At 43.9% G+C, this 21455-nt stretch overlaps 1 protein-coding gene and 1 long non-coding RNA gene across 3 annotated transcripts; one reads left to right on the top strand and one right to left on the bottom strand.

Annotated features, from left to right (window-relative positions):
* Positions 1-391: 391 nt before the first annotated feature.
* LOC145653477 (uncharacterized) lies at positions 392-5904 on the bottom strand. The gene is made up of 4 exons (XR_014119728.1): positions 5876-5904; positions 4429-4740; positions 2681-2824; positions 392-1002 (listed from the first exon to the last, which is right to left on the bottom strand). It is a non-coding gene; the product is annotated as an uncharacterized LOC145653477 (long non-coding RNA).
* Positions 5905-5997: 93 nt separating this feature from the next.
* Positions 5998-20147, top strand: spsb1 (splA/ryanodine receptor domain and SOCS box containing 1). 2 transcript variants are annotated; one of them, XM_035522469.2, is made up of 3 exons: positions 5998-6172; positions 15127-16011; positions 18460-20147. In XM_035522469.2, exons 2-3 carry the CDS (start codon positions 15318-15320, stop codon positions 18585-18587), a joined length of 822 nt encoding a protein of 273 aa, XP_035378362.1. In that variant the 5' UTR covers positions 5998-6172; positions 15127-15317; the 3' UTR covers positions 18588-20147. The 2 variants fall into 2 exon arrangements, with proteins under 2 accessions (XP_035378362.1, XP_035378363.1); XM_035522470.2 differs by lacking the exon at positions 5998-6172 and adding an exon at positions 6192-7858.
* Positions 20148-21455: the final 1308 nt, after the last annotated feature.

Raw genomic sequence — 21455 nt, 5'->3', positions numbered from 1 at the left:
ACACTGTGCCAGTCCCACGCTATCCGAACTGATGCAGCTCTCTACAGATGAACCTGGTTATAGCAACCAAGCAGGTCATGGCTACAGATTATTGCCATTACATCTGTTCCCAAAAGACCATTACTGTGCCTTTCTGAAGAGAATTTATAAACTAATGCAAACATTTGTCAAAAGATGCTGCCTTTTCTGCAGGACACCAAGTCCAGGTTTTTTTTTTTTTTTTTTTTGGTGCTCTGAGGAATCTCAGGATAGATCTGCTGCTTTGCGGAACACATCAAGGCAGAACACTTTGCAGTACAGATTTTAAAGAGGCAGTACACCATTGCCTGGTATGACCTAAAGACAAAGCATTCACTATGTTCTAATTTCTATCCAACACACCTGGCCAAGGTATTCCCTATGCTATCTACATATGATAACCATAAAACATTTATGTGCTCTTGGCTTGCATTATAAAAATTAGGCTAATATTTAAAAAAAAAAAAGTGACCCTTAGATTATAAATGAAAACTCAAGTTTAGATTTAGTGATACTAACTCCATTATAAAATGTGTACATCTGTGAAACATTATCAAAATGGTCTTTCCTACAAAAACAAAACAAAAAAAACAAAAACAAAAAAAAAACAACCCACACACAAAATTAAAGTATTCATCCCTTTAAAATTATAATGAAGATTAGTACAATTCAAGGGCAAAGTACAATACACCTGCTCATTACAGAAAATAATTTTGCATCCTGTAAAAATGAACTGTGTTTGATAACATACAGCTATTTGAAGAAATACAGTAGCCCATAAGGACCTAAAATATAATCACAGTTGTGGTGAAATCATTACATAACACACTAAGGCATGCACTGTATTAACCTAAAGCAATGACCTTATATTTCACCTTGCATAAAGACAGAATGTTTTTGAGCACTGAACACGAGTGCTTGGGTCATAAGCTACTGCTCAGTTCACAGCCAATCCTTTACACTTCAGATCAGAGATCCTTTTGCCTTAAAAAAGGAAGACAAAAATTGGGTACAATTATTATTATTTTTTTTTTTAAATCCTGTGCAGGGAATTGCTACATTAATCTCGAAGCGGCATGCGTCATCTTATGATCACTCTAAAACAATTTCAAGATTATTAGCTGTGCAAAGACAATTAGAGAAGCATTTTTTGAAGCAATACGGAGAGGTTTCTAAGATGTTGGCTTTTGATTTTTTCCTCTCTTAGTTCTGTCGGGGGGGGGTCACACACTGTGCACAATCACATTGTTATGACTGAATACGTGTGTGAAGTCTTGGCCCGAATACATCGTTGTTGTTTGTTAACGTCAGAAAGAGCAATTGCTCGGGTTTCTCAAAAGCTGCCTCTATGATCAGTGTGTTGAAGCAGCAGTTTGTCATAATGTGATATTCCTGTCTGGCTTTGACGAAAGGTTGAATCTGGACCAAAATCGGTGCTCCAAGATATTCTCTCTCACACACACTTTTTGAAAGTATTTACACCACCACACAAATAACCTACACGTTGTTTCCTTTCAGATGATGATGATTTTGCCTTTCAGTCTTCATTTTTGTTCATCACCCTGTCCTCAATAGCAAATAATCCTTTCACTAGAATCCTGAACAACTATGTGCATTATTAAATGTTCTTCACTGTAGATCAGGCTGAGATTTGGGCATAATGGATACATGTGGACAAAATTTGCACTGACTGCTGTATATGCTGAATATAAAGTATGACCTGAATAAAGGCAGACAGAGCCTTGCCCTTCTGGCACCCATCTGAACACTGCATACCATGGTGGGTGCTATGTGCACTTACAAACAATGTATACAATCACCTAAAATGAAATAAAAGCTAGTAAGAAACAAAACCATGCTGTGTTCACAACTGGCCTATTGGAGTGTTTTGCGTGCACAGCAAGGTTCATTTCTTATGGTGGACTCCTTCCTGGTGGAGAGCCCAAGGAGACTGCAGCAAATTGGAGACTAGCTGTCCAGGGCCCACCTGTGATTCTCCCGTAGCCATGATTTAAAGGCGATTGCCTGCCTTTCTTTCAGAAGCAATGCACCACTGAAGTCCTGCAGGCAATTTGACAAATGAGCTGCGATCACAGCGGAGGGGGCCATATGCACTGCAGCACCCGTCCTGCACTGTATACCTCCCAATGACTGGAACTAATGCACAAGCGCATGCATACATGTGTGAGCGCATGCGTGTCCACGTGCTCTTATGCACACAGCATGCACACATCCAACCTCATCTTACTCTCAGCTGCAGTGCACCTGGAGTGATGCATTGCTTTTTTTTTTCTGTAACACTGAGATGGGTGACGGCTTGTTGAAACCAAACATCTCCCACCATGACTTCCATTACATAGATGTGAAAACTGTACGTTGTTCCTCTTTAGGTCAGAACAATGGTCTTTATATATATATTAAACACACACACACACACACACACACACATTAAGGACATATGTTTTTAGAAAGGATCTTAATTCAGACATTAGATTTTTAGAAAGGTTCTTAAATTCAGTCAGCTACCAGATATTTACAAACATTTTATTCATCAATTCTTCACTTTTTCACCAGGTTACTGCCAAAACCTCTTTCCGGGGAAGAATCGAATAGCAACCGCGAAAGATCCCCACAAACCCTGACGCATCATGCGCTCACTCACCTTGACGTGAAGATGGGGGGGGGTGGGGGGCAGGCCTTTCCGACTCCTCAGCAGCCGGTGCCCCCCTATAGGAGAGCGGTGTTCCGGGGGTCTGCCCGATGGCACGCGGCATTGATTACCTCAAGGCAGAGGGATTTGAAAAGGCTGGCAGAAAAAGAGGAGGAGTAAGCGGTCCACGTAGCAGCATCGCGAGTGTGTGCGTGCGAGCGCGTGTGTGTGTGTGTCTCCTGCAGATATCAGCACCCTCAGCATATTGTGCTGCACAGGAAAACGTGAGTTTACTCTTCCAGGGAGCTGAGTGCGGGTAATTCAAGTCGCAGCCCTCCGACAAAGCCGGCGCTGGGAAGGGAGCTGCAGTACATTCACACACTTGACCTTTATTCTAACCTTTAAGAACAAGGGACACACAAGGTTAAGGGGGAAAATCAATGTTGCTTGTTAATTTCTTGCTTCATGCAGCTTTGACAAAGTGTAGTGAATATTAGAGTTACACAAAAACTATATATAATAGTATATTTAAATACACACACACACACTTTATTGACTTTACAAACAATCACAGACATATTCAAATTATGATTTTCTGTGCCACATTTTTAATCATATGCATAAATACATTTCACCATAATTGTTAATTTATTCATATCTAGCCCCCTGGCTTTCAGAGCTGTAATGCATGCCTACAGAAAGGGCCAAAAGAACAAAAGCCTAGAGCAGATTTTCCTACTAGGAGGTTAAGATCAGGAAGGTTTCTTAGTGCTTATGACCTTTGACTAATTCACTAAGCTCCTTGACAAGGTTACAAAACAGCTGGAAAACATCTTTAAAAATTCTTAAAAAAACCCCAAACAAAACAAACAAAAACCATAGCAACATAAAAGGACCAAATTAATTCAATAGATCCGACATCGGTTAAGACAACAATTAACTCATCATACATGTACAATTGTTTTAAGAAAGCATTTGTCAGCAGTTTTTAAAAAACTAAAGCAAACTGTTTGTGCCCAGGACATTTAGATATTTCAGGTTCATATTAGAATTGCTCACAGTTAAATGGCTTGATTTCATTCAATAATGTATTAGGACTGAAAAGTACCATCTTATTGAATAACTTGAAAAAAACCTTTATTAGTTTTCTTTATGTAGTGATAAAATAAAAAGAAATAAACGTTCTTGGTAACAGACTGGCTTTTGGACTCCACTGTGTGGACACAGGGAGGCAGTAAAGTGTCAAAGAATCTCAAATTCTTAGAGGACCGTTAGCATTGTGTCTCGTTATAGCTCTAATTTTGTGAGAACAGTGTGATTAAATGAATCATTCCCTCTAACCTGTGCCTCCTTTTCAAAAGAAACATTTATAAAACAAAACAAACACCCCAGCAAATTATGATTTGCTTGGAGTTGATTGCATGCACAATATGAAAAAACAGCAGTTAAATCTCCTCCATTTACTAAAATTGAATTTTCCTACATTTTCCCCCCCAAGTTACTCATGTTTTCAGTCAGCCCATGATTTCAAGGGGAAAAAGTGGAATACTGTGAAAAATCTTGCAAGTGCTTTAAAGCAGCTGCTGCATCTAATCAGAGGGAATTACGGTCAAAGCAATATTTTCCCAGCAAGCACAGGGCTTATGCACCATGACTCAATAAAAAGAGGGCATAGATTATTACCAACGCTGCGGGGGTGACAGCGAGGTTACCGCATGTTACCAAACTTTCTTTTAGCATGACAAGTCGTGCTCACATACCTCGAGCCCAGTGTCCATTTCTGAGAAGAAAGAGGCGCTTGTGCAGTGATCTCTGGGGGCTCTACTGTGGAAACAGGGTGAATGAGTCACCCGGAGCTGAGCTGGCAGCTGCTGGAGGTCTCTGCTCGTTGCCTGGTGGCAGTAGGAGCAGCCAAGCCACAGCCAAGCCAACAGGACAGCTCGGAGCTGGTGTGACTTCCTCCATAGGTTTAAGTCTACAAACACACCTATCGTTTTGGGTTTGCAGATTTCCCGTGGTTACGAACCGATGTGCTTGGTGTGATCTTGTGTTCTGATAGGCTGCAATGTCCCCTGTGGATGGATTACTTGTAAACAACCACAAAGTAATTGCAAAGCCAGCCTGTTGGGCTGCTCTTCTCTGTGGTTCATGTAGTAATGTTCTGGAGATGATTCTCACAGATGGCTCCAGAAAGCATAAGTCTGAAATTTGGTAGAATCATAAGGCTGCTTATCTGTCTATGCATCACTGTCGCTAATCAAAGATACAGTGGCTTTACTGCTCCAAGGACGCAAGAGAGCGATCTATGATGCATGCGTTTGCTTTGTTTCCATGCAAGCGACCTCAGCTGTTCTTGGCAAATTTCTCACTCTATAAAAGTTGTGCAACTCTGATTTCAGTGCCACAATGTGACCCTGTGAGCATGAAACCTCACTAATGGCATACATGAGAATAAGTACCCATACCAGAACCCCCAACATATAAACCACTGGGAGAGAAATACGTGAAGAGCCCTCAAATGTTATTGTTTTAAACGAATTGAGCAACCATGCTGATTGAAACCTCCCTAGTCTGAAGTGTGCACAGCTCTTCTGAACACAAGGGGACAGTAAAGGCATTATATAGTCCACAAGTCCCTTGATGCCTACAGCACTCTGCTGTTGAGCATTACTGTAAGAAGCTAGCACTATCCCCTGTATTCTGGGCTAAAGAGGAGTCACTCTTCCGCTGCCCCCCTCCCCGCTAGAAAATTAGATGCAACCAGCTGGGATTGGCCAGGGAGGCATGAGGTGTTGTGAAATGTTTGTGGAGGAATGGAGCATGCCTCAAGACAGCTGAGGTTGTTAATAAGCCTAGCTGTACGTTGAATCATATGGAAAACAGCCACTCTGCCTGCGACCAAGGGGCTTCCATGAGTGGACTCACAGAGGGTACATCCAGACAGGTGGTCAGAAGCATGGAGTGCAGTCAGCTGGTTGCCCCAAGGGGGGGGGGGGGGGGGGGGGAAGTGTGGTAATGTGCCTTTATCTAAATACTACACTATCCTATTGTTTGCTTTTATTAAACACAAGTTAGTAAAAATTAATTCTTCCCCCATATTAGTTTTAACATATTCGGCTTATCTCATAATGTCTATAATGCTATATGCAAATAAAAAGGAAACATTTCTAATGCAGGTTGACTGTTGATGGTTAAGGTTTTACTCACCGTTTCGCGCTCTGTCGCGTAACCGGCTGATGAGGGTAAAGACAGTCGCTTATCAAGGCTGAGCGCAGCTGGGAGGGAGGATCTTAGCAGCTGGGAGCTATTTCACCACGTGACCTGAGGGACGGCGCTCTCGTCGTAGCAGCCATACCACCCAATACAAGTCTAATCTAAAAAAGGACCCAAGCCGAGGGACAAGGCGGATAGCCATGGATTTGCACCGGAATACCGTTTGAACGAAGTCACCATCAACACTTTCGCGTATGTTTTGCCTTCCTGTGTCGCCTCCATAAACCGCAGGTAATAATGTGTGTTCGTCCTGTTTACAGATTTTGCGGTTTTTTGGTTTTTTTGTCTAATCGGGATGTGTTGGTGTAACGTACGCGGATCACATCTCAAGCTTTTCGCAGGCACACATGTGTTTGGGCGACACGAGTGCCCCTTTCAACTTGCCAAAAATGAAACCATGAAGCGATAACGCAATACTTTGTTGTACGCGCGACCGCCGCACCCAGACCTAAATAATGCATCCGAACGGACGAATGATTACTTCCTGTGGAACATCTCACTTCACCTTCGGCAGGGCAACAGCTGGGATCATGGCAGTGAGGGATACGCAGCGCTACGTTTTTCAAATGGCATCGATAAAATGCATAACGCCTTTGATCCATTTAACTGTCCTTTCGTGTGCGGCAGGTAAGCGCTTTAAGGCGGCTCGTGCACAAGCTCGTGTTTTACCGTAACTTGCACGGTCCGTGCTCGACTTCCCGCCTATGGAAGTAATCGGTGTACCTTGATTCGTATGCAATACCGAGTACTGTTGAGTGCTAAGACGCTGAAGCATCGCACCTGCTGTGCTAATGCATATATAAAGCACACCAGCAAGACTGCGCTCCGTAGCTCACTTGCTGAACGTGGCGTAACACTTCACTTTCGCTTTTAGTGGGGTGCTGTGGCACCGTCCCCTTTTTTTGTCTAGCTGTTCTCCCTGCAAACAACTGGAATTTGGTGAAGACTTATTGACCTTGTTCGTCTCGGACCTAAGATTTTTGTAGACAACCAGAACCTGTTGTCATTTTGTAACTTGAACAACGTAGCGTGAAGGTCTCGTGTAGTTTTATCCTACCGTAGCGCACGGGACGGATGTAAGATAGCACGGTATGGGCTTGCGCAGCTCTGTGTGTTGTGCACCGAATAAAGTAATTTCTTCGGACGTTTTGATCTGTGTTTTGAATACTTAGTAAATATGCGAACCCGGTAAAATGTTTTTGTTTGTTTTGCACAAAACGAACAAGAGAGAAAATAAATAAAACTAGAAACCACAAATTTGCTATGGATGACCAAAGTAAAATGAAGCATATGCAAAGTACTTCCAATAACTCAGTGATTATGCTGGATTGGTATATTACACTTGAATAGTTAATATTACAAATTTAAATAAAATGTTATAATTAAACTTTTAAGAGCAAAAACAGCATCTAAAAGCACTAGGCAGAAACGCCAGCAAACTGAGGTAAGGGTAATGTACTTGTGGAGAAATCGGTAGGTAAACCAACATGACACCTGTTAGGTTAGTGGTTAAGATTTAGTTTGCGTCAGTAACTGCCAAGGCCTAGTCGGTTTACGTGTTGCTGGATTAACGAGGCGAGGGTTTGACACTCGCTGTTATTTATTGTTTCTCGTGACCGATGACGCACGTATGTTTGAAACTGACACACCAGCAGGCCATGGCGTACTTTTAGGGATCGTTTATTGGGTAAATCAGGTTACAGCTTTTGCCTACATGTTTACATGCCAGACTCTCCAAAAGTCTCTTTAATTTGCAGTGGAGCTGGCGTTCAATCACCGTTTGAACCGTGTTCCATATTCAGGGACCGATACAGGAAATGTAGGCTACGTCTCCTCTGAAGTGGGGGATGTTTGGACCTCAGCCGGAACCGAGAATTCCCGCCAAGCGGGAATTCATAATGATCACCAGTGTACCAGGTAATGCGGTTTTGCGTGTTAGATGCTGGCATAAATTCTCTTTCCTTCTACTTGTGAAGGAAGCCATTTAAAATTGCTGTTTCTGATCACCTGCATAGACCAGATTCTCTGGCACTAATGTGATTCAGACAGTGGTTTTATCTACACTTCTGGGGTTAAAATAACACTATTGGCTAATGGAATACACGGGACGTGTACGTGTATTCTAGCTGTTAACGGCCGTGTACTTAATCAGCCATTTAAAAACATGACTAGACGAAGTGAAGTTATTTTCTCCGTTGCTCAGCAGTGATGAGGAGGAGCAAAGCTAAGTGCCTGTCGTCGTATGTTTGAGTGTTCTGACTGATGCAGGGTATGTGGGTTCAGGGCAACTTGAATACTGCTCAAGAACATGGCTCTTCTTCAGTGATCACTAGTGAACCATGTACTGTTGATGACCTGCATTAGTAGTGTGAGAAGTATCTTTCCTGAGTGCTGCCTTCAGGCCTCCGGGAAGTGGCTGCTGGAATCTGGAAGCACAAGACCCAGCGCTGAGTGTCTTTTAAACAGTACAAGAACAAAAGAGCTTTTAGTGAACCACAGGCACTGAATGTTTCAAAATTGACCTTAAAAATTTGTGAACAGATCTGCAGTGGTCTCGGTTTGGCACAACAGAGATGTTATTCAACACCTAGTCTGTTTTACACCATTACTGATTAGTTCTTATACCATTAATGGTGTAGATTTTAAATACCCTTTCAATTTATCACAAATAAAGTTGTTTATCAATACATGTTTGTATGCCTCTTGTCAGATTTTGGCTGCCAATCCCTTTAGGTCCTGTTTTACACTTTGGAGTAATATTGGACCTTTTTTTTTCTTCTGACTTTGAGTATTGTTAGTTTTTGATGACTGAATTAAGCATACATAAGCCACACATGGAGCTCATGACCAAAATATGCAAAGCCACACAATGCACATGTGCAAAAACCATGGTTATCTATTACAAAGCCAGGTTAAAGTAAAGGAAGGTTAAGGTAAACATTACTATTGATTGTTACTTTTTGAACACAGTAGGCAACTGTGCAGCTCTTCACCAGTGACTGTGTAAGAGGTCATAACTGACTCTGTTAGAGTACTGGAGTTTTCTTTCTTCTCTCCCTCACCAGGACGTATAGATCGATGCACCATATCATCTTAGAGTTGTAAGCTGTTATTCATATTTAAATTTAAGTGGTAATTTGACTTGCCTATTGCTAGCAGGTTTTGGAACTTTTATAAGACCTAGGAAGGAAAAGCACTAGTGCCTCCAACCTTTTTGGTAGGCAAAAGCATGCTTGTCTACAGTGAAGTGCCAAAATGTTTTGCACTTTTTATTGGAGGGTTATGTGGCCTCCTGTTTGATCATTCTCTTTGACCTTTTAAGTTCAGTGTTTTGCCTTATATAATGCTGTGTAAATGTTCAAAATAACCATTTGTGTATTATAGCTCTTACCAAAGAGGTATCTGAATAAAGAATGCCTCATCACTCCATGACACTTGCAAAATGTGCTTGTGGTTTGTGTGGTTTTTTTTTTTTTTTTGAGATTTGTGGATTTTGGTTTTAAACGAAGTCAATCGAATGATCTTTTGCTGAGCTCATTGGATCTAGTGTCGCTACATGTGAATGTGACTTCAGTTCATCTCCAGTGTAAGCATGTGTGTTTTAAAAAGTGAGGGTCATTTTTAAGAAGCATTTTTTTTCTATTGTGTGGCACATGTTTCAATGAGTTATTTCTAATACACAGGAATTAGGCGGTCTTTGTGAACAATACTATGAGGAATATAACTGTTATTAAAAATGCATTTAGCATGTTTTGCCCCCTGCCCAGGGTGTTTGGGGGGGGGGGGGGGTATACTAATTTCTTATCAGAAGCATTTGAGTCGCAGACCATTTTATGACCATTCGAGTTCGTCACTTGGCTGCAATGAAGTGTTTGTGTGCTAGCGTGTACCGTTACAAGACAAGAAATGTAGGTCGTCAGATGCACATGATATTGAGCAAATGTTCTGCTTTTACTCCATGCTTAACAGTAATCAACATCTCAAACTGTTATATCACCATAAATTAATAAGCCATCAAAATATTTTTCAGAACCATTTTGCATTTTTGGCACAATTTCCAGCTCAAAACAATGCATAGGTTACCTAATGTTGTAATCCCACCCTGCCAATCAGCAGATATGTGCTTGATTATCAGGCTAACAATTTGTTGTGGATTCTGTTATCTGGCTTATGTTGAATGCTAAAGCAACCAATTTCTAATATTTGTTTTGAAACAGTGACTCCTCCAAAGGGGAAGTGTCTTTACCATAGGAGTAGTCTGCAAGCTAAACATCCTGAAGGTCTTGTGCCGTTATTCTCCCTAGGCATGGGCGGTGCTTTCCTTAATAGCTATTCTGTATACGATGAAAGGCTTCGTGCTATATTTTTGCTGTTGAACACTAAGCAGGTTTTACCGTTTTCCTACAGCCCTTATCAGTGTGCATCTTGCAGTAATTGCTTTAGCAAATGAAGAAAGGTTAGAACCAGGCCCTGCTCATCTGCCAAACGGCATGGTTTGGTCCAAGTGATCCTCTCTATATGAGCAGAAAAGCAGGCTCGAGGAGAAGGCATGTTACCTGTTCTCTGCGAAGGGTTTTGTGGATGGGCTTGGCATACAGTGACTTGTCATAAAGATGCAAGTATTAAAAAAAGATCCATTAAAAGTTTATGGGCTTTGTGTTTGTGAAACAGCAGCTGTTGGCCGGATCTCTCCTTTGGGGCTCTGCAGTATTTCTGTCTTGGCTTGACTTTCTGACTGAGTTTGATCAAATTCAGAGAGAGAGTCTGAGTAAGATTCAGTTTGATTCATTAAATGTCTTACGTCAGCTCTGTCCCTCTGTGTTTAAGCATTTACTTGGCTCATGTACTCTATGTAATATGGTTGATATCATGTTTCCGAATGTGACCCAGTCTTAAAGCAGCGGTGGGTGTAAATGATGTGCAGAGGATTAGATGGCCCATATACAGTGGGATTGGATGTCTTGCTTTCTTTAGAGTGGCTGTAAGTGGTAAGCAAAGTAAAAGAAACACCAGGCAATAAACAAATGTCAGTAACTATGTATATATGCAATTATGCACTCCTAGCTTTCTCCAGATATAAATAATCCAAATGAAGGGGGGGGGGGGCTTGAGCTCACTTTCAAAGTCTTTACACCAGGATATGAATCTTTTGGCAATTTTGTATAATTTGTACTTTTCCAATGAGTGCACCATCATAAATATCAGCTTTGGGAAGTTACCACACTGAGTCATGGGTTGTCAGGTGCACTGATTTATTGGAGCCTGTGTTTTATGGCACCTTTCCATCTCTGAGATTTATTTAAATCTGTTTTTGCCCCTTCTACAGGTAATTTCCCCCCCCCCCCCCCCCCCCCAGCATATGCTGTGAGATTTGTGACCTAACTAACAACTCTGTTTTCTATGAATGGCATTCAGTTTAAGCACAGGTAACCGTCACCCTTACAATGGTAATTCATTGTTCTAAGTAAGCTTACAAATTAATATGACAAACAAAAGTGTGTCTTCAAAGTAGAATATAATTATCAATTACCATACGCTGGATGACCCCTTTCATTTTAATGTCGTCATGTCTCCAATCTCTGCAAATGTCAAAAGGCAAAGTGCTGTACCTAAAATGTACATCACTACTGCACTGGTTAGGGTTTGTGTTTGCCTTCTTTCCACATCTCCACAATTTTTATTGCACTTAAATCTAAATAGCTAATGCCTCTGCAGTCAGCAGCTCGTCGAACTCTTCTGGGTGTCTCTGCTATCATGATGACATGTTTTAATTATTCTCGTACGGGTAAGTGATTGATTTTGAATTTAAATGTGTTTGTCAACAGTATCAACTTTTGATTTTATGCAGATATCATCCAGTGTTAATTTGTTACCACTATACATTCCTAAATGTTTAATTGACAGTCTTCTCTCCTTAATTACTGGGAGATGTGCCGCGTCTTCAAACATCGAGATGCGGCGAATCAGCAGTCGTGCGCAGCCGTCTGTCCCGTCAGGAACCAAGTCCCTGCACAGTTTTTATTTGGGCCGGGCAAAGAGGCATCCGCTGCCTACGCTTCCTCCGAGTGCACGATACGGGAGCGCACCGGAGACGCACGGTGCGCGAGGTCACCGCTGGCCGCTTCCTCGCGCGAGGTGTAACCGCGCCCTGTGTGTGTGCTGCCATGTGACCGAATCGCGTTATTGCGTTAATGTGGGTTGAGCCCAAGTTCAGTTAAAGTTCAGCCCAAAGACACCACTCCTTCAAAAGACATTCTGCTCTTCCCACTGTCTTCTAGAACGGTGTTCTTGCCACTGTTCAGGCATGCTTAGTTTCAGGGGGCTGGTCTTATCAGAAACGGGTTCACATTTAGAGAAGCAGCACCTAAAGTTGAGGTATTGTTCAAATGATGATGACTTGGAAGCATTTTAGCTTTTAAACATGGCAGCTAAATGGTGCATTTCTCTACCGTGCAATACAGCAAAATTGAACTGCCTTGCCAGGTATGAATATTGTAGACAACATGGTGTCAAATTCTGCAGAAGAGAACTAGCTTAATTTCTAGACATGAGTTCTTCACTGGCTCTTAAAACCAGAGAAATGAAACTGTGGAGCAAGTCCAACTGGTTGCAGGCGTGAAGAATGAGGAGCCAAGGCGCATCTTAACTGAAATGATGGGTATAGGTTTCCCCACCCGAAAAGCAGTTAGTCCGACCGCTAAGTGGCTCAGAGTGGGATAAGTAACTAACTCCATGTACACTAGGCACATGGTGTGTTATTGAATGAATGACATTCTGGTATGAATTCATTCCTACTCTTTCCTTAGTACTAGAGAGGAGGTGTGGTGCAGAGGGATGGACTGCTGGTTTTGAGCAAATTTTGGTTATTGAGCCTAATGGTTTGACAAATTAGCTGTTTAAACATGTGCTTATTACTGCAAAAAAAGATTTGTTCCAGTTTAATTCTTTTCTTGCCTACTTCATTGAGTTACAGAGAAGGCAACTGATGTTAGTCTCTGGTTAAGTTAAGTTTTGCTTGTTGGTTTCCTTGCAGTTAAAAGGTCACACTACTTCTGTAATCGGTGTGAGGTAAAATGCAGCTCAGTTGCCACCGTTACCTGGCTGTCCACTGTCTGAATCGAGGGGCTGTGTGACATTTCTGTTTACACCACAATTTGTCGTCATCTCTCTTCCCGGCTGGGCTCTGCCTTGCACTCGCGGCTGCCTGTCGGATGTCTTGAGTGCCTGACTACAACCTGTCCCAGCAGGGTGGTGTTTCAGTCAAGGCGGCTGGATCTATAGCGCAGGTGGTGGCCAGCGAGTGCTGCTGCATTAAACTTTCCACTCTCTCCTATTCCGGTCCATGGGCCCGAGAAGTAAGGTGTGAGTGTCCTTTTTCTTTCTCTTTTGAACCAAGCAGGTCCTATTCGTACAGGGCAGATGACCTCCAGAGAAGCCCCCCCCCCCCCCCCCCCCTTTGCATAAGTATTAAAATGTGTGGTCTTGATTGGTCCAGAGAAAAGCTCCTAGTGTGTGTGTGTGTGCGCGCCCCAGACCTTGCAAATCCACACGGTGTCCCCTGAATTTTAATCAGCTACACACTCATTGGTCCAGACACAGCTGCGGGAGCCCTTACCCCCAGCACCGAAATAAACCCAGGAAAAGCAGCACGGCGTCATGGCACCTCTTCCACGCGACGCATTCTCCTGTTCGTGTGCAGGCCTCGGCCCTCTGCGAGGAGCAGGACCCCCTCGCGCGGCCCATCTGTCGGCATCTCTTCCCCTTTCCAAACGCGAATTCTGCTGTCCTGTTTCAGCGCTCCGGGCTTTTACAGGGGCCATTTTGCCCTGGCACTGCGGGCTGCTGGAGGGCCGGGGGAATGCTTAAGCCCTTGCACAAAGAGTGTGCAAATTAACATGTTTCTTACTTTCTAAAGGTTGGACAGCCATTGAAAATGATATTGTTTTGCATTCACAAACTCACCACCCACTGTCTGGTTTTCCTCTCCCTTGGTTAGGCCATCAGTGGAGAGGCATGACCCATTTAAATGGTTGTTTACTTGTATTCGAAAAAGGGCCAAGATGCTCCTCAATGAACTCTTGTCTACAATTCAATTACGACTTGGCTCCTCCAGTGGTCTGCAGTTTTCAGCCCTGTTTGGGAGACTTTTTTCCTCCATGTCCCTCTTCCATAGCCTTATATATGGAACTGATATTGTGATACATGCATGCATGGCTTCAGTAGTTTGGATCGGTGCACGTCTGTCTAGCACACTGGTGCTGGGATCATTTAAAAGCACCGCCGTGGCAGAACGCAGTAAGATGATGGCTGAAGATTTCACAGGCTGTGCTGGTAAATGCTGGGTTTAGTTGTCTGCTGCTGCCACTGACCCTGTTTGGGAGCCAGACAGAGTAGTGCTGCTTGTGGCTTTCTCTGAAACAACACAGCTGGCGATTTATATTTTTAAAGCCGGACGTTTTGCTATTGCCTTTCCTGTTATCTTCTAGCTAGACAAGCCTTAAAGAGGAATCTTTTTCTCTCTCTCCCTCTCTTGCGCTCTCTCCCTCTTTATTTTATATAAAAATAAATATAAATAATATATATTTTATATTTAAAAAATGAGAGAGTTGGTGAGATCTGTAGCAGTAAGCATGTCCATGCCAGAGTTGCTCTTTTGTTGTGCAAATGTATGCTTGTAGATTTAGGAGTTTGGTTGGGTTGTCTGTAGGGAGAAGATCCGTCTCTGTTCTGTACAGGTTCAGAAATGGGAATATTCTCTTATTTGGAACTATTTTTTTTTTTTTTTTTTTAAAAGACATTTATTATTTTTGATAGCTAGGTACAGCATCCAGCATGCTTCTGCCAAATCCTTACTCCTTTTAGGCAGTTCTTGTTCATTTGTTTCAAAACCTGAAGACTCTAAGACGGTTAACAGAATGCCACTTACATGGTTATGAAACCCCCAGCAGTTACATAATGTCTTCCTGACACACATGCCAATATGGTCTCCTCTTGGAACCGACCTATTGCGGCCATGTTTCGTTATTGTGCCTCACGTTTTAAACTACTTTTTGTTTGTTTCCAACTTTTCAAGTCCTTTTGCAAAACTGCATTAGAAGGACATCAGCTCCAGGTTGCCTGCCACTGTGGCTAACTTTTATGCTGGTTTTGTTTTTTTGCCTTTGACCCCTCTATGCTCTCCCTAGGTGGGCCTGCCACGACCCGCTTCCCTGGCGACTCCTGACCCTGGAACGGCAGGCCGAGCCTCCTGGTGGGCGGAGGGACTGAGGTGAAGGAACGGAACGGAACGGAACCGCAGCCGTCCTCGTTGGCCGCCGCTCGCTGTGTTTTTGAGGAGGGAGGGGTAATCCAGCTGTTGTCTGTGACTACTCGGAGCATGGGGCAGAAGGTTCCGGGAGGCATTAAGACCGTGGACATGCGTGACCCTGCGTTCCGGCCCCTCAAGCTGGGGCTGCAGGCCCTTGACTATACGAAGCCGGCCCGGCTGGACATGTTGCTGGACATGCCGGCAGTGGCAGCCGACGTACAGGTGCAGCACTCGTGGAACAACGACGACCGCTCGCTCAACATCTTCGTCAAGGAGGACAACAAACTCATCTTCCACCGGCACCCGGTGGCACAGAGCACGGACGCCATCCGGGGTCGCGTGGGCTACACACGGGGACTTCACGTGTGGGAGATCAGCTGGGCTATGCGTCAGCGCGGCACGCATGCTGTGGTGGGCGTGGCCACAGGCGACGCGCCCCTGCACTCTGTGGGCTACACCGCACTGGTGGGGAACAACAACGAGTCCTGGGGCTGGGACCTGGGCCGCAACAAACTCTACCACGACGGCAAGAACCAGCCGGGCCAGACGTACCCCGCCTTCCTGGAGCCGGACGAGACCTTCATCGTCCCAGACTCGTTTCTGGTCGTGCTGGACATGGATGAAGGGACACTGAGTTTCATAGTGGACGGACAGTATCTGGGCGTGGCTTTCCGTGGACTGAAGGGCAGGAAGCTGTACCCTGTAGTGAGTGCGGTATGGGGACACTGTGAAATAAGAATCCGGTACATCAATGGACTTGATCGTAAGTATCAAATAACCAGCATTTTGTTTTATTTCCTGTCCAGTCCTGTTGAAATCGACTTTTTGGCTTGTTAAAACATTAAAATGGTGGTTGTGGGAGCTTCAGGTCTTCATTCACTATTGATTATGTAATTGCAGCTGTACTTTTTCACGGTCCATAGCATGCGTCACCATTTTTCTTTTTCTCCTGAATGTTCTGGAAGCTAATTATTGATTTCACTGATACCTGCTAATCTCGTCCTCTCTGCTTGGCCTTATTCCCTTCTTCATGCGTGCTGCTGACCGTCTACATAAGTCGGGCTCACTCATCCATGGCTTCTTCATGCATTTTTTTTTGTCATGTACTAAAACGGTGGCCTTGAGTGGGCAAGTGCTGCATGTACTTTCAATGTGCATGTTCTGAATTAATGTGTCTCTTTTAAAAATTTAATCCAGTATTTTGCATTGGTGTCTAGACACGCAAAGGCTTATTGCCAGCAGTACACCCTGAACATGCACGCGATGCATTTAAAACGCATCCCAAACCCAAATATTACAAATGACGTCATGTGCCAACCCAATAACGCGTGGATTGTTCCAGAAACGGGCCCTGTAGGTTTGTTCTAATATACCCTAATGACCCAAAACTATCACAACTATTGTGGGTCTTTGTACATTATTCCACACCAAAAGAGCACAGTTCCCAGAGAGAAAGTAGGTGATGTGGTGACGTATTGTTAATTTATAATGGCAGTGACATGCAAAGGGCCCTTTCTGTAATGGGACTCCACTGAAAGCACAATAGTGGGTCAGCAGATCTTTTGATATTAAAATCTGCAGCAGTAATGAAGCAGCATAGCCTGCGTTCAGCTGCTTCTCTGCTGTTCTGTAGTGGAGGGGGTGGGCTGAGAGCTTTTATGTAATATCTTTTTACTTTAATGTGTTAAGGTCAATGCAGAGTTTTCATCTTTTCTTTATTCCAATAATCTGATCCAGTCTTTCCCTGTATTGCTCCAATTGCACACTCATGCTGAATATTTTGTTAGGCCACTTGATTTAGTAATGCAAAAATGTATACTGCTATACTAATGAATATACACCGATCAATAACGTTTTAGAAGGTTTACTAGGTATCGAATACTTTTTATATACTCAAGTTTAGTTTTAAATGTAATTAACCACTGCTGGTAATGTACTCTGAATTCAGTTGACTGACTGTTCGAGTCCTCTTCCCTGTGTAGGTTTTCAGCCAGTGGTCAATATATTTATACTGTGAAATGCGCGTGTAAATTACATTTTAAGCAAACACAAAATATAGTGTGTGTGTGTATATATGTGATGTATTCAAAATGGCCAGACATCATTTACACTTACAAAAACCCAAAACAACCACCACCAAAAGAAAGAAAGCAGAGACTACTAGATGCATGGCATAAAGCGAACAAGATGAGTTACTGTTGGGCCGCTCCCTCTTGGAGCTGCCTTGTCCCAAAAAGGCCCAGTGGTCTGTAGGCCCAGATGTGGACTGTGCCCCTACTGAACTGGCAACTCTGCGTATGCATGTGTAAAGGAAACCTGCTTCTGTCAGACCTTAAAATGCCATTGAGTGATGTTCAGATGACCTCACCGCTATGTGGAAAGCACAGCCAGGGCCAGCGAGAGCGATGCGGCCGCCTGCGAACCGTCTCGCCGATCCCCCAGAAGCGCCCTGCTTCCAAAGGAAACGTGCTCGTTTCCAACAGTTATGTCCTGCCTAATCAAGACCCGCATCCGTCATTCTGCCAGAGTGGTACACACACACACACACACACACACGGGGGTGGGGGGGGTTATGGCTGTGGAGGGGGTTTTGGCGGGGGACTCCTTAAAGGCCTCGCCATGGGCGTGCAAGCGAGTCAATGCTGCGTAGGTGCATTTATCCATGGCCTGACTTCAGGAGGCTTCTCGTAAAGCACTGTGGCGGCTCAGGATGCAGGTGTTCCTGTTTTTCAGCTCCGTGTGAGAGAGGGTGGGGCAAGGCTGCAGCCCGTGCGTTACTCAGCCTGGGCTGCAATGACGTCTCGCCTGGTGTCGTCGCGCTTGTAATCCGACTGCTCGTCAAAGGCAGACACTGTAATGTGCTGGTGCAGAAGGTTTCCTTCCCTAGGGTCCAGTTTGGGAGCGGGTGTGTGCTATGAAGTAACCTCCGCAGTGAAGCAGGTGGTTTTAGGAACCAAGACGAAGCCGAGATTCTGGGATGGAACCAGAACTAGACTGAAAGCTTTACTGTAACCAATTACTGTGGTGGTGTGTATTTTCATGTAGTTTTTGAAACAACATTTGAAATGACAATTAAGGGTTATAGACAATGCCTTCTAGAGTTTAAAAATTTCAGAGTTTTGTTTAATCAAGACTGATAATCCCCCCCCCCCCCTTTCTTTCTACCCCCCACTGTGTGTGTGTGTGTGTGTGTGTGTGTGTGTGTGTGCAGCTGAGCCCTTGCCGCTCATGGACCTGTGCAGGCGTTCAGTGAGGGTAGCCCTGGGCCGAGAGCGGCTCAGTGAAATTCATGGACTCCCTCTACCCGCCTCCCTCAAGAACTACCTGCTCTACCAATGACGACCGGAGTGATTTCCATCTGTGCAAGTCTAGACCTCACCCTCTCTGGTGGGCCTTCTGGTTCCGTCTTTTCCCAAACCTTCTTTTTGTGGCTTGCTTCAATCATGTACTGGACACACCATGGGAGGCTCATAGAGCCCCGTTGCACGAGCAGGCCTGTGAACCGAGTGCATCTGCATGACCGGATCGGGGAGCACACCAAGCCTTGGAACCTCAGCCGTTTCCCACCGACACACCCATGTGTAGATCCGCTCCTCTTTCTGCCATTTTACAATCTTTTTTTAAACAATTTGCATGAGGAGTACCTGGAGACATATTCGACAGGCTGAGATTGAGATTTTTAATGCTGGATTTTAAATCGAATCAGAGTTTACAGTGGGTCTAAGGCAATAGTTAGTTCAGTTTGACACTTTGGTGTGTACTGGAGTGGGGAAATGGCAAAATGCAAACAAAAGACACAAACACTGAAACTTTGCTTTAAGACAAGCTCATCATAAATCACACATCCACTTTTTAAGTGAAGGTTTTTTTTTTGTTTTGTCTTTCTCCTGTTCATTCTTTCCCTTTTAGGAAACTTAGGATGGCTGCAGCTAAATGTAAAGTTTAAGACACAGGGCTCTTTTTAGCAGTATGCAAATATGAGTTGACTCATAAAGCAGAGTGGGATCCTGTCCCCCTCGCTCTGGGAAGGTTAAATATAGCCTGCTGTTGGCTCACTGCAGACCTGGCTGTCTGGCCTGGGGAATCGGTCTCTGACCTCAGTGTCTATAATGGGTTTGAGGCTAGCACCCACGGCATTAGACACCACAGCTAGCACCTTCTGCTAGCCTGCCTGCATGGCTTCTAAAGCCATCGTATCCTTCCCTCAGTTAACACTGTAATATCTAAAGTGCCTGGCCATGTGAAAATGGTGCACCATGTAGGGGTTCTGGTTTAGAAATCGATTGAAGGATGGTGTCACTGTGAAACTGTAGCATTGACAAAGGATCCTCACTGCAGGCTGTTTCTTGGTCTTTTTATTATTGGCCTCTAAATCTGAGTTCTGTATAACTTGCGTTCAATGTATGAGTGTGTGGGTGTGATTGATTTCCACCCCCCCCCCCCCGAATTTCAATGCTGTTTTTAATCTGTTGTCATGGTAATGCTGGGAAGGAGGATAGGGTGTGAAGTGCGTATGTGGTGACACTACTGTACTGTGCCTTTTGGTCCATGAGCTAGCCATTGAATGGCACCTCTGGTGTCTGTGGGCAAAATTGATGTACTGAAAGGAAACATTGAAGTTTTCTTTGCACAGCCCATTCTGAGACTTCCTGCAGGTGTTAACATTGCTTAAATGCAGTTGTGTCTTCCTGAGACCTGGATTTTCTTTTTGTTCTGCCACTCCCATAATGGTCTTTTTTTAGATGTGCAAATGTAGTTCATGTTTGAAATCCTTTTTTGCTGGGTCATGTTGAAAATGTCTGTTCTTGTATCCTTCCTGCCTGCGGACCATTTTGTCTTCTTTGTATTCCGTGATGTAGATAATATTGATAACTATCTAATAAAGTTTATTATAAATGAGCCTCTATCTGTATGTGAGGGTTTTTATGCATAACTGACCAAAAAGGTTTAGTTTAAGTGTTGCTGTATAATAAAAAGCCACCAAATAAGGCTGACAACACAGTGTCTCTCTCACGTTTTATGTTGGAAACTAAAACATTTAGAACAATCAAAGAGTGTCCCCTAAAGGCTGTAGAGAGAAGCTGTTCAGAGCTTAATGTCCCAGTCTCGTTCAGTCAGCATCAGCTGGAAATTCAGAACATCGTTGCATTTCCGGACGGAAAGTCTGCTAACTGCTGGAAAGTCCAAAAGTTGCAAGTATAGCTGCAAGTATATTTATGGTTGCTATCAATTTAAAGTGATTTTTAATAATGGGTAGCACCTGGTATACTTCTGGTGAGGAAGTCTGATTCCTTGTTGCTCTTCACATTTTTGTACTCAACAGCATTTTGTACTCAAGCTGTCGCTGAAAATTTCATTCACTTCTCAAGATGTACACAGTGGAAACTTTGATCTCCAGACATAACAATTCAGAAGCTGCGTGAGAGGAGCAGGGGGACCGTGACCTTCCCCAACCCCTCGTGGCCCGCGCTGTCCGGCGCGTTCTCGCGACGGCTTTGACGTGACGGGGCGCTGCCGTGAGCTCGTTACAGATTCTGAAGGCAGATGTAGTGCGGTTGCTCCTAGGAATGCAGTCATATCGCTGTTCCTCACATCGCCACGGCTGCCTGGTTGCTATGGCAGTGTGTTTGCATACACAGAGCGCGCTGCCGCTTCCCTATGAGGTCACTCATCTCAAGTATGCGGCTTGGCTGGAACACTGCTCTGTTTGGGTGTCTGGAACAGCACATTCCTGCTTGCAGTGTTCTCTCCAAGTGGTGAATGCACATGGTTTTGGGAGATTGACTGAAAGTGATTTGAGCATGTTTTATGGGGGGGGGGCAAATCAGTGAGCTATTGCATGTGTGTGTTCAAACACGGTTTGCTTCATGGACAGCTGAAGTACCTTTTTAGAAAAATTTTCAATGTGTATCCTTTTAAAAGACAGACTTTGTAACTAGACAGTATTTCATGCATGTTAAAACACGCAGCATATTTTGCTGTCCAGTGCAGTTCACCAGAGCTAAATGAACAGCTGCAGTCATAAGTCTGGGCTTCCACTCTCTGTCCATCGAAGCCTCTAGTTGTGATCTGTTGTAACATTAAAAGGCTTTATGTAGTGCCCTGTGTCTGGCTGGCTGCTGTGGTGTTGGTCAATATAGACTGTTCTGCAGAGCTGTTGCTTTTGCAGCTGGCCAGCAGTGTGGTTCTTTCCTCATATCCCAGTCT

The sequence above is a fragment of the Electrophorus electricus genome, chromosome 24 (assembly GCF_041902795.1).
Source record: "Electrophorus electricus isolate QZ-2024a chromosome 24, ASM4190279v1, whole genome shotgun sequence".
Taxonomy (NCBI): domain Eukaryota; kingdom Metazoa; phylum Chordata; class Actinopteri; order Gymnotiformes; family Gymnotidae; genus Electrophorus; species Electrophorus electricus.
The sequence above is the reverse complement of the archived record's forward strand: the minus strand, read 5'-3'. Positions and strand labels throughout refer to the sequence as shown.